The following is a 12,665-nucleotide window of genomic DNA, read 5'->3' as shown; positions in this document are numbered from 1 at the left end:
GTTCCCCCTTCTGTTGGCTCAAGCACCCCTAGTCCTACGAGGCGATCAAGTTCGTTTTCGATTTTTTCTTTAAGGGCAAAAGGTACCCTCCTGGCTCTTATCTTAACTGGTTGGATTGCAGGGTTTAACTGTAAGGAGATGGGGGGACCCGTGTATTTCCCTAAAGTGCCATCGAAAACGTCGGCGAACTTATCGCAAACGGCTTCTAGGCTGGGTGTTAGGATGGTGTTAACCCCTGTTAAAGCGATACCTAGTGGACTGAACCAGTTTAGTCCTATCAAATTGGTGCGGTTCCCTGGCGTAACTAAAACCTCCAGGGGACCCTTGAACCCCTTGTACTGCACTACGACCTTGGCTTTTCCTTCCACCGGAATGGGGGTTTTCTGGAAGTCCGCTAGGTGTACCTGAGTTCGTTTCAGGGAAATTTGTCCTCGGCCCTTCTGACAGATCTCCTGATAGGTTGTTAGAGAAATTAAGGAAACTGCCGACCCGGAATCTACTTCCATGTGGCAGGGCACCCCCTGAATTCTGACCCAGATCTTAACCTTGGAGCTTATGCTGTTTACCCTGTCCACAGTCTCTACCAGGGGCCCTGGGTGGGGTTCTCTGCTGGCCTGGGCGGCTGGCCTACCTGGGGGTTTTGCCTCCACCTCATTGATGTTGTCCCGGCCTTTGCTGCGGCACACCGGCTTGATGTGGCCAGTCTTCCCGCAATTGTGGCATTTCGCGTTCCTAAAACGGCAACTTCCTCGGGCATGATTGCCTCCGCAGCTGGCACAGGCGGCTCGTTGCTCGTAACGCGGTGGTGGCGGTGGAGGGTTCCTGGACCCCCGGCGGTCCGACGTCTTTCCCCTTTTTGGCTGTCTGTGCTCCATTCGGCGTTGTAGGGCTTCTCCGTCGGTGAAATCTACCGACTCTCCGCTGTCGCTGAAGGCTGCGCTTTCCTGGTAGACTGTCGCGGGGGTCTCTGGGGTCGTGTTGGTCGGCTTCTTCTTGTGGCTGTGTTCGTATGCCATGATCTCCCTGGTCAGCTCGGCCAGGTTCATGTCGGGTTTGGACGTCAGTTTTTTTTGTAGCTTCTCGTCCCTCAGACCGATCACCACCTGGTCTCTGATGCGATCTTCCAGGTCGGGGAAGCAGCAGTTCCTTGCGGCATGTCTGACCCCGGCGATGAATTCGTTGGCGGGCTCGTCCTGCCGTTGTTTCTTTTGCGCGAATTGCACCCGCCAGTATAGTTCTGATCGAGCCGGCATGTAGTATTTGCTCAGCTGGTCCACCAAGTCCGCGTATGAGACTTCAGTGATGGGCACTGGGCTGAACAACCCGACGGCTGCATCGTACACCGGGGGCCCGCTGATGTACAGCAGAGCGGCGGCCTTTGCTCGGTCGTCAGTGATCTTACTGACGAGGAGGAATCCCTCGACTTGGCCGAGGTGTGATTGCCATCTCTCGGGATGGCGTGTATCAAACTCCCTCACACGGCCGAAGTTTGCCATGTCGTCCGGTCCTGGGTTGCTCCGATGGAAGTTAAAACTCCCGTGACAGCTCTTGCCGGGAACTCCCTTCCTCGGCCGTGACTTCAGCTCCGGAGCGATCCCACCTTCGTCGCCAGTGAAGTAGCCGAAGGACCACTCGGGACGACAGGCTAATAACAACAGATTTATTTAAGAGCAAGGCAAACAAAGAATAACTTGTCCGGCTTTTATAGCCGGCAGCTGGTAGCGAGGACCAATCAGCGGTGTCCATTTTGGCGCCCTGTCAGGCAGGGACCAATCCGCGTCGTCTTTTGTTGACAGCTCCGGCTTCCGCGTGTCTTAGTGTTTTGACAGCCGCGAGCTGTCAGTGGTTGCGCCTGCGCTGTACGGTGGACGCTTTGACAGCTCAGGCTTCTTCGTAGTCCGGCGTTTGACAGCCGCGAGCTGTCAGTGGTGGCGCCTGCGCGGTGCGGGGAACTTTGACAGCTGTCAAAGTTCCCGCGTGTTTTCCTGTCAGGCTGCGTTTAGTCTATACGCTTGCTGCTGCCGCTTTGATTGAACAGTTAACATATATACATCATATCAAGGGATTGTTTACATATATAACACAGTGCTAGGCTGCATGAACAGAGGGATAGAATCAAGATGAAGTGAAGTACTAATACCACTTTACAATGCTTTGGTAAGGCCACACCTGGAATACTGCATCCAGTTTTGGTCACCACAATGTAAAAAAGATGTCGAGACTCTAGAAAGGGTACAGAGAAGAGCAACAAAGATGTTTGGGGGACTGGAGGCTAAAACATATAGGGAACGGTTGCTGGAATTGGGTATGTGTAGTTTAACGAAGAGAAGAGTGAGGGGTGACATGATAGCAGTGTTCCAATATCTCAGGGGCCGCCACAGAGAAGAGGGAGTCAAGCTATTCTCCAAAGCACCTGAAAGCAGGACAAGAAGCAATGGATGGAAACTAGTCAAGGAGAGAAGCAACCTAGAACTAAGGAGAAACTTCCTGACAGTTAGAACAATTAACCAGTGGAACAACATGCCTCCAGAAGTGGTGAATGCTCCAACACTGGAAGTTTTTAAGAAGAGACTGGAGAGCCATTTGCCTGACATGGTATAGGGTTTCCTGCCTGAGCAGGGGGTTGGACTAGATGACCTCCAAGGTCCCTTCCAACTTATTATTATTATTATTATTATTATTATTATTATTATTATTATTATTATTATTATTATTATTATTATTATTATTATTATTGCTGACAAAATCTGAACTTTATATATTTAAGACACACTGAAACCTTAATATTCTTGTTTATTTTTTAAATCCAGTTCTGAAAATTATTTTTATTTCTGTAGTAACATTTTGGTATCTCTAATTGATACTTAACTAGATAAACTGGTTCACTATACCTTTTTAATCCATTCAGTTAATGGGTTAACTATAATACTCCACATTCGCCACAGATAATTCTTATTTTCCAAGTACATGGCACTCTGACTCATAATTGTGAGTACAGACTCGGTAAAAGACAGAGGAGACATGGAACCCGATAAGCCAATTTCCACAAGAGATTCGTAGTTCAAAAAGAATCTAGTTAAGAAAAAGCAATGAGAATCAAAATTAAAGAGATGTATTTTAGCAACTAAATATCCAGTTGGACAGTCAAATTAATTGTGGTAGTTTTAACTTTTAGAAACGGGAAGAGTAGTGAAGTTATACCATTTGTTAATGTATTATTGTACTTCACAAGGGTAATTTTAAATAAAGTAGCATTTTCAAATAAATTCTGGTACTAGGATACAGAATTTTAAAAACTATTCTTTATTATCATATAGAATTAAAAAAAACCTGTTCTGGAGTACCTACATTTCACTCTGAACTCCATATTCCAGAAGTTCTTCGAAGAATAGCAGTTGAAGCAGGAATAGTCCTGGTGTTCCCTATCAAGAAAAGAAAACCTAAGTCTACTATTCACTGGTGTATTTCAGAAATGTAAAGTCTATTCTGCCTTACCAACCCTATCCATCGTCATCAGTTTCAAGACTCAATTTCTGTTTTACAAATGTCAATCAACATACTTTTATTCAATTTTATTCAATTCCTAGATATTACCGTGACATTATAAAGATTTACTATGTGCCCAGGCATTCTTCCTAGCAAATTGGCTGGCAAAATTATGTAAATTCAACTGCCCAATCTTTAGAGCTTCCTGCTTTTAACTAATATGTGAATTGTGTCTAAATTCATACTGCCTTTAAAATAATATTCACCTTCTTTCAGGATTTATGAAAGTTTGCACATACTCTCCACTGAACTTTATTTGAGCTTCATGTGGATCCTACTAATATTTAAAGGGAATCTAGGTGACAAAATAACACAGAAGCCTGGTGCCTGTTTTGCAAGTAATCCAATGGGAAATATGTCAGTATGAGAATATAATTACTTCCTTTGAATCATGAACGGTTTGAATTAATTTTAGTTACGATAACTGCACCTACGTTTATCCTGTAATCAAAGATCAGTCTCTCATGTTACTCTGCAGGAAGTTTAATCCACTTTTCCATGGTAGATTCCTTTAACTCAGTAACATCTGAAAATTCCCTAACATGAATTGCTCTTTCCAGGGCTTGCCCTACTATTATGATAGGGTTTGGGTAGGACTTTTTCTGCATTTAATAGCAAGCAAACTATTCTTAAAAATAAGTATGTTTGGATAATTAATATAGAAGAGAGAATCTCCTGTGTGAATGTTGCAATTAATACACAAATATTTGGATCAAATTACCGGAATTCTTTTCCTTCAAAAAGAAAAATACTCAATCACGGCAATGCAACTTAGGGAGCAGTAGGAACCTTTATGTCCATTCCTAACCTAGTTAGTTCTTTCTTTCTCTATGCAAAAAATGAATTCCAAGCAATGTGCAACGTATTTCACCTTCCTGACCCTATGGGAAAGAATACCATTTTTGTGGCACCGGAGTATGTTTCTCATTTGTGCAGCTTCAGATTTTTAACTGAGAATTAGTACATAGTATATTTGATATGCTGCTGCTCTGGTGGAATAAAGTTATAATATACAGAAGGATGGGGTCAACTGTTGGGATTAGATACTCCTTTCCTAATGGATATACATATATATCCATTATATATATATATATATAAGCCGCCCTGAGTCTTCGGAGAAGGGCGGGATATAAATGTAATAAAAAAAAATTGAAGACATTTTTGTTTACAGTGATTATTTGTTGAATCTAAATTATGAGTGCATTTCTATAAAGGGAAAAAAAACAATTAAAAACAGTTCCTGGTTTTTGAACAGTACGAAAGCTCAACCAACGTGTTAATCTTTATCTGACTGACATGATAATCTTTATCAGGGAATATCTAAATTTCCACTCAATGTTTTAGACTTAAGCAGATGGATGTGACATTCTGACTCATCAGCTTTTGATTTCTGCTTTAGGAGAGGGTCACCTCCAATGTGTAGAAATTCCATATCCATTCTTGTAATAGTTTAGGAATTTAGGATCTAGTAGGATTAAGAGAACCATTTATAAATATCTATGACTGAAACCTTACCAGTTATATCTCTTTTAGGAAATAAGGCTCATGTGGCATACCATGCTTTGTGTAACTAATCTGAGCCGTATCACACATCATATGCATTATGCTTACATTCATAAGATCCTTGTCAGCAATCAGATAGGCTGGTGATCCCAATACGTTTGGAGGCAGTTCTTTAATAGCCACTTCTAACAAAGACTAAAACAGAAAGCAAAGTATTTTATTTAACAAGTAACAAGGTAAAACAATTAATTGGTCTTTATATCAAATCAACACTAAAATTAGAAAATACTATTCTCCTTTGATAATACATTAATGTTTATTTGAAAACTATATTATAATGAAAAAAGTCAAGATTACCCAAAGCAGCATTCTGCTGCACAGGGAATAAACATTATTTATAGCTTATATCTTATCATATAAATATGACATCCAAAGTATTCTGTTGTATATGTGTACATATAATAGCAAAATTTGCCCTTGAGCTTTAATAAATAAATAAAATACTGGAATCACTCTTGTAAGTATATAAACCAATAAAGGAGAATATTTATAGCTCAGGGTTGAAATGAGGGGGGAGGGTCCTTGGTGTTCTCATAAGCATTAATGATTTTACCTAGTTTGGCTAATGGAACATCTTGAAGAAAACAACCAAAGTCACAGCATCAAGGACCCCTCAAGTATATAAACTTCTAAATAGCAAAATATTGCCTTGAGCTCTAATACATAAATACCAGAACCACTCTTATAAATATATAAACCCCTAAAAAGGGTATCTAATTTAGGGTTCATTTTATATAAGAATGTTGAATATTATCAATTTAAAATTCACACATGTAAAAACTCTATCAATACTTACCAATGAGTTTAATACTGGCAATTCTTTTGACATAATAATGTTTTTTAAAGTCTGCAGCAACATAGTTAAAACTTCTGAATTTGGCTGCTCTTTTTCGTTGCCTAGGAATAAGTTATGCATGCAGTGGTCAATAAGATCTTATAAAACTAGACCCAGTAACCAGCTTCATAGATTAATTGCATTTTTACCCAGATCCCATTTTGGGCAAATCACTTCTAAATATTAAAATTTAACTGCAAACTGTGTTCAAACATGGTATGTATATGGTACACCAATTTATTTAGATAGCCATAAGTGTAAATGAATAAATTCAGTATCTTCTCACTTTCATACGTCTCTGTACAGTTGAATCATATAAACAATTATTACCTGGTTCAATTGCAGCTTTCACAAAACCAACTAATTCTTTCCATATAGCAGTGAGCATACAATCTGCAAGGCATGATGTTTAACAAAAGGAAAATCAAGTGGAAAATCAGTAAGTAGATTTATATTAATAAACACTGGAACAGGTACCTGAAAGATGCTGACTACTGCACTATAAGCTTTTTATTTATTTATTTATTTATTTATTTATTTATTTATTTATTTATTTATTTATTTATTTATTTATTTATTTTATTTAGATTTATATACCGCCCTTTTGTTTTAGAACAAAAAATGCCCACTGTGAGTAGAAGAAAAAAGCTACACAAAGCTTCGTAAGCTGTTAACATCCAAATCACCATGGCAGCCATTTCCTCCCTTTTAAAAGTCAGCAAAAGGGTTTCTGGGGCTTATCTTGTCTGGAGGGAGACAAGGAACTAATTCAGTTTACTTTTCAGGAATGGTAAGGGGCAAAGGAGAAAAAATGGAATGAGTCTGCAAGGAACAGTCCAACCAAAGACTCAAAATACAGTCCCAACAGAGTACAGTCAGTAAAATGCTCAGCTCCATCTATCTGAGCAATTAAAACGGACTGTGATTATCAATTTTTTCCTCATCTTTTTTTCTTATGACTTGCCTCTTTTCCACTTTAAGCCTGATGGCGAGAGCTGATTTATTTTTGATTCATTTAGTTATATTTGTATAGCATTCCTATAATTAATGGCTTTTGTCTTTAGAGTTGTAGATACCTGCTTTCAATAAATACCTAACTTGCAGAGAAAAACCCCAACCCCCCAAAAAAACTTACCAGAAATCTGCTTCCAACTATTAATGAAGCCATCCTGAGCTGCATTCATGAAAACACTGGCATGTTTGCAGAAGAAGGAAAGACTGGTAATTACTGGGTACTGAAGAGGTTCTATATAAGAAGGCAGTAAAGAACTATTATCACGAACAAAAGGTTTTTAAAATTAAAACTAAGGTTGCAGTATTTTACCTTGTTAAAAAAATATTTTACCAAACAGTTACCTAAACTAAGTACAATATTATTTTCCTTGGCAAAAGTCAATACTTCCTGTCCCTTAAAGAAGTGAAGTAGCATTTCAATTCCGAGAATCTGAATAGATGAAATGACAGCAGCTCCTTCAATGCTAGTATTCTGAGTCATCCATGGATTGGCAAGAGTTTCAAAAGGGAAAACTCCTGAAATAAAAAGTTGCATTTTTCGTCTCTCACTTCTAGCAGAGAAAATTATTCATACGGGGGGGGGGGGAAGACACCCCACCCCAGTAGGAGTAGCTTGAAAAGATGGTTGATGGCAATGAGGTTGAAGATCTGATTATGTCTCATGCTTCTAACAATAGGATTGTACTAGCCAGTGTATTTTATTTAGAAAGTTTCCCCAAATGTGTATGACAGCATCTTCCATTATGGACCTACGGTGTGCTTAAACTATAGCTACACAATTTTAAAGTGCAGTGCTTGTTATTATCATAACAAACACCAAACTTTCAAAATACCCTACTTTGCAAGGCAAATGCCTTAGGACAGATTAGGAGGGTGGAACAAATGGAGAAATATATATTTTTTTAAAACCCAGAACAAACCAACACATTTTGTGGGTTGTGCTGAACTATTTCAGGTCAGTGGTAGAATTGAGATTGTCCTCTTCCTCCTCCTCCCCCACAATGGCATATCCCACCAGTGTAATCATCACCTCCCAACCTTCCCAGTGCTTCCCCACCCTCCCTCCCCTCAGCCACCAATGCGCTTGTACTGCTTGCTTCATACCTGATTTTTGTGAACAACTTGGTATAGCTAAACTCTGATTAGAAATGAACCGTGATGAATTTCCTTGTAGCTGAGAGGCATCCAGGCATAAAGTGTTCTGAATTAATGGTACGCCAACCTAAAAAAGAAATACTGAAGCATAAGCCCAAAAATAAAATAAATGGGCAGATCAGTTCTATTTAATTCAACAGAGCAAAATTCCCTAGAGCTTTTAATACTTCGTTATTACTTAGTAATTACTAATTTAATTCATTTCATTATAATAAATCAATAAGTAATATAAATCAATAAATTATACATTCAAATATTCTAACCTGAACAAAGTTCACTGACTACAAAGATGATCATGAAATATTAGGATATGTAAAAACTTTAAAACTGTTAAATCTTTTGTGAGAAAATAGAAATCAAATAGAAATCTAGGTCAAAGAGCCTTTCCGAACCTTATTTTAACTAATGCTCAATATTAGTTCAACAACAAATATTAAGTTACCTGTTCAAAGTGGACTGGAAGCTGAGATCCAAGCCTAATTAATAAATACCACCAAACTTCAAACTTGGTCAGTGCCAGAGTTTCAGTTCTTACATGAATAGATGTCAGTGGTTGCATTAACAATCTCAGCCTTTTTGCACTGCATAATATATCTTGAAAAATAGAAATAAAAATTATTATTATATCCAATAGAATGAGAAGCAGAGTTTAAATTCTTTTTGCTTCACTGGGTTGCCATTAATTGAAAATGGATTTGTCTAAAAAATATAGCATCATCCCCTTTTAAAAAATATTTTTATTGAAGATTTCAACAATTCTAAAAGGTAACCCAAACTGATATCAGAAAGAAAATATAAAATATAAATATAAATACAAAATGCAAGAAAAACAAAGAAAACAGAAAACCAACAGAAAAACAAGAAGTACAAATAAGCCACTCCTTTCATATGAATGTCTCAGAAATATAATAATTCTCTTACGCTTGGGTAATGATTATGTATTTGAATTCTATGCTCCCTACCCATCTCCTTAAAGCCAAAGAAGTATTGTAGACACCTGTCTCTGAGGAACAGAGAAAAGAAAGATTACCTCTGATTTCTCACCAAAAAAAAGCCACTGCAGAAAAGGGACTTGCTTAACAACAGCTGCAAAAAGTCACATAGTGATTTGCTTAATGATCAGCACAACTTACAATCATAATTCCAGGCTAATTAGTTTTAACTTGAGGACTTCCTAGACTGGGTTGAGGAATGTCTTTCAGTCTCTCATGGCCTAGTCCTCTCAATGCTTGACTACTGCAACACTATAGTCTATAGGGGATGCCTCTGAAGACCACCTGGAAGTTGAAGCTGGCCCAAGATGCAACAGTGCTGGCAATGATGGGCACAGTTCAATATGCCCATTTAATATCTCTGCTTTGTGAACTGTACTGTTTGCCAGCTTGCCTCCAGGTGCAATTCAGGGTGCTGATTACTATAATAAACCCCAACATGGCATAGGGCCTGGTTACCTAAGGAACTGATTGTCTCCCATAGTATTTGCCCAGCTGATCAGGGCTGGTTGGTTGTTTTAATTAAACAATGCCATCTATTGTGATCCAGGATGCATGCCACAGGGCAGCTCTTGCCTCCTGGAATAAGGGTCTTCCTGAGAGTCAAATGACCTTCACGCTACAGGTATTTTGATGGGCCTTTGGCAAGCATGATTGAGGACCATTTTCCTCTTTTTCTTCCTTCCCATCCAGGTGTCTGTGGGGATTTTCAACCATTCAGGTCAGGGTTGTCCCAAAGGTGCTTTTCAAAAGGCAACTGGACATTCTTGTTTCTTTTCATTGAAAACATTTCACTTCTCATCCAAGAAGCTTCTTCAGTTCTGGACCTGTTCTCAGAACTGAAAAAGCTTTTTGGATAAGAAATTAAAAAAATTCAAAGAAAAAAAACCCCAAGAAAGTCCAATTGCCTTTCAAAAAGCATCTTTGGGGCTTCCTGTTATGTCCGGATCGACGACGCGTACAGCGAGGTATTTGTAACAGTGATGTTTATTAGTACATGTGGAGCCAACTGGGGATCCCCGTCCGGGTGGCTCAATATAAGTCCAGCAGCCGCTGGACGCTGGCCAACCCCCAGCCGGGAATCTCCCGCCAAAGAAACAACACCCAACCCAGGCTCGTGGATTTCCCGCCGGTGGGAAACCACTCCCCTGCTAATCTACCTATACAACACCCCTTCCCCCCCAGATAAGAGTTATTATCTAACATAATCTTTTAAGTAATTAGGTGGCTTATGAACCCTGGCAGGGTATCTCCCCGTTGGACTGTCTGCTCTGTGGTTGAGATCCCCGTTAGGCCTTGCTGTCTGTTGGGGTGTCGCTGCTGGTGGAGGTCCTATGGGCTGTTGCGTTACGATGATGGCCGTTGACTGCGGAGGCGAGTTCCCCTGAGGTGATGGTCCCGACCCCCTTGGTTGTGTTTCTGGTCCCCCGCCAGATGGTGTGATGACCCGCCAGTCAAGTCTATTGTTATTGTCTTGTGTTAGGGAGTCCCCGCCGGTCGACCTTTTCCTCAACTGATCAATGTGCCTCCTGATCTGCCGTTCCCCTTCCCCCTCTATGATGTAGGACAGTGGCCCCGCTTTGTCAATGACTATCCCTTGTGTCCACTTTTCCCCCAGTCCATAGTTCCTGGCCCACACTAAATCCCCAATGTTCAAAGACCTGGTTGCACTGTCCTGTTCTGCTTCCGCGGGCAGTCGGTCAGGGTGGAGTCTGTCTAATTTAGTTGTCAATCTTCTGCCCCACTTCATTTCAGCTGGACTTTTCCCCGTTGCAGTGCATGGTGTTGTGTGTTGAGCCAACAAGAACTGGGCCAGCCTCTGGTGCCAATCACCCTGGATGATTCTTTTTAACGCCTCCTTGTTGTCCTGACGTTCCTCTCGGCCAATCCGTTGGAGGAGGGGTGGAAGGGGGCCGACGTCGCGTGCCTAATCCAGTTGGCCTTGAGGAAATCCTGAAATTTATTAGATGTGAATTGCGGGCCATTGTCAGAGACCAGTACGTCAGGTAACCCGTGGGTGGCAAAGAGTCCCCGCAAGACCTGTATTGTCTTGGCGGATGTCATGGTCTTTACAGGCACTACCTCCAACCACCGGGAGTAACTGTCTACCACAACCAAGAAGATCTGGTCTTGGAATGGCCCCGCAAAATCTATGTGTATGCGGGACCAAGGGTTGCGAGCCACCTCCCACTTGTGTACTGGATTGTGTGCCTGTTCTGGCCTAGACTTCTGGCACTGGTAACACCCAGCTACTCTGTCCTCAATTGCCTTGTCCAGCCCCGGCCACTATAAATGACTTCTGGCTAGGGCTTTCATGCGCACAATCCCTGGGTGCCCCTCATGATGACTGTGTTCCTTTGTTCCTCTGGTATAACTACCCTGTTTCCCCACAGTAGGCACCCGTGATGTGACGACATTTCATCCTTCCTTCTGTAGTATGGTGTGAATTTGGGGTCTGGGTTCTCATTAGGCCACCCCCCTTGGACCCAAGTTGCTATCCTGCTGAGTATATGGTCCTTGCTAGTGGCTTTGACAATGTCCCGAGCTGTCAGTGGGCATTCTGGCAGTTCTTGCAGTGATAGGATTTGCCCCGCTGGCGCTGGGTCTGGCCCTGTATCTAATAGGGGCAGTCTACTAAGAGCATCCGTGTGACCCATCTCTTTCCCTGGTCTGTGCTTAATGGTGAAAGTGTAAGCTGCTAAAAAGATGGACCATCTGAGCATCCTTGGCGACATGATTTGGGGTGTCTGTCTGTCTGTAGTGAACAGGCCTAAAAGGGGTTTATGGTCTGTCAGTATTGTAAAGTTCCTGCCATAGAGATAGTCGTGGAACTTTTTTACACCAGCCACTATGGCTAGTGCTTCCTGGTCGATTTGCGCATAATTCCTCTCTGCTTTGGTTAGGGTTCTGGAATAATATGCGATTGGCCTCTGCACCCCCTGGTCATCCATGTGGCTTATCACTGCTCCCACCCCGTAAGGTGATGCATCACATGCAAGGTAAATTGGTTTGCCCTCGATGAAATGTGTGACTGTGGATCTGCTGGACAATATGTCCTTCAGCATTTGGAAACTCTGTTTGTGTTTTTCCTGCCACTGCCACGGGGTCTTTTTATCCAAAAGCCTGTGTAGGGGTTCAGCTAAAGCTGCAAGAATGAGTGGTAGAAATTTATGAGACCTAAGAATGCTTGGAGTTCTTGCCTTGTATTTAGGTTCTGGTGCTAATTTAATTGCTTTTATTTTTCCCTCAGTAGGATGTATGCCCTGGGCATCTATCCCGTATCCTAAAAATTCAGTGGATTTTACTCCAATGAAACACTTTTCCCTTTTTAACTTAAGTCCTGCCTCTCTAAATTTCCCCAGTACCTTTTCCAGCCTGTCAGCAAGGATTTCTTTAGTTTTTCCAGCAATCAGGACATCGTCAAAGTAAGGGCATACTCCAGGTATGCCCTTTAATGTCCTCTCCATCACTTCTTGGAAGATGCCTGGAGCTGCAGCAATTCCAAATTGCAGTCTGTGGACTCGAAACGCCCCCTTGTGGGTAACTATCGTTTGAGCCTC

The 12,665-nt window shown here is 41.3% G+C and overlaps 1 protein-coding gene across 1 annotated transcript in view; it reads right to left on the bottom strand.

The window, feature by feature from the left end:
* LOC308673066 (telomere-associated protein RIF1-like) overlaps positions 1-12,665 on the bottom strand; it is a gene marked incomplete at both ends in the record, with an annotated part of 63,966 nt that overhangs the window by 21,666 nt on the left and 29,635 nt on the right. The window contains 9 exon segments of the mRNA XM_081336446.1: positions 2,892-3,072; positions 3,349-3,422; positions 5,158-5,244; positions 5,906-6,006; positions 6,275-6,337; positions 7,080-7,190; positions 7,301-7,474; positions 8,063-8,180; positions 8,556-8,707. Coding sequence (XP_081192572.1) covers positions 2,892-3,072; positions 3,349-3,422; positions 5,158-5,244; positions 5,906-6,006; positions 6,275-6,337; positions 7,080-7,190; positions 7,301-7,474; positions 8,063-8,180; positions 8,556-8,707 — 1,061 coding nt within the window.

Source organism: Vipera berus (assembly GCF_964194415.1).
Source record: "Vipera berus genome assembly, chromosome: 11".
Classification (NCBI taxonomy): Eukaryota; Metazoa; Chordata; class Lepidosauria; order Squamata; family Viperidae; genus Vipera; species Vipera berus.
Note: the sequence above shows the minus strand (reverse complement) of the source record. Positions and strands in the feature narration are given on the sequence as shown.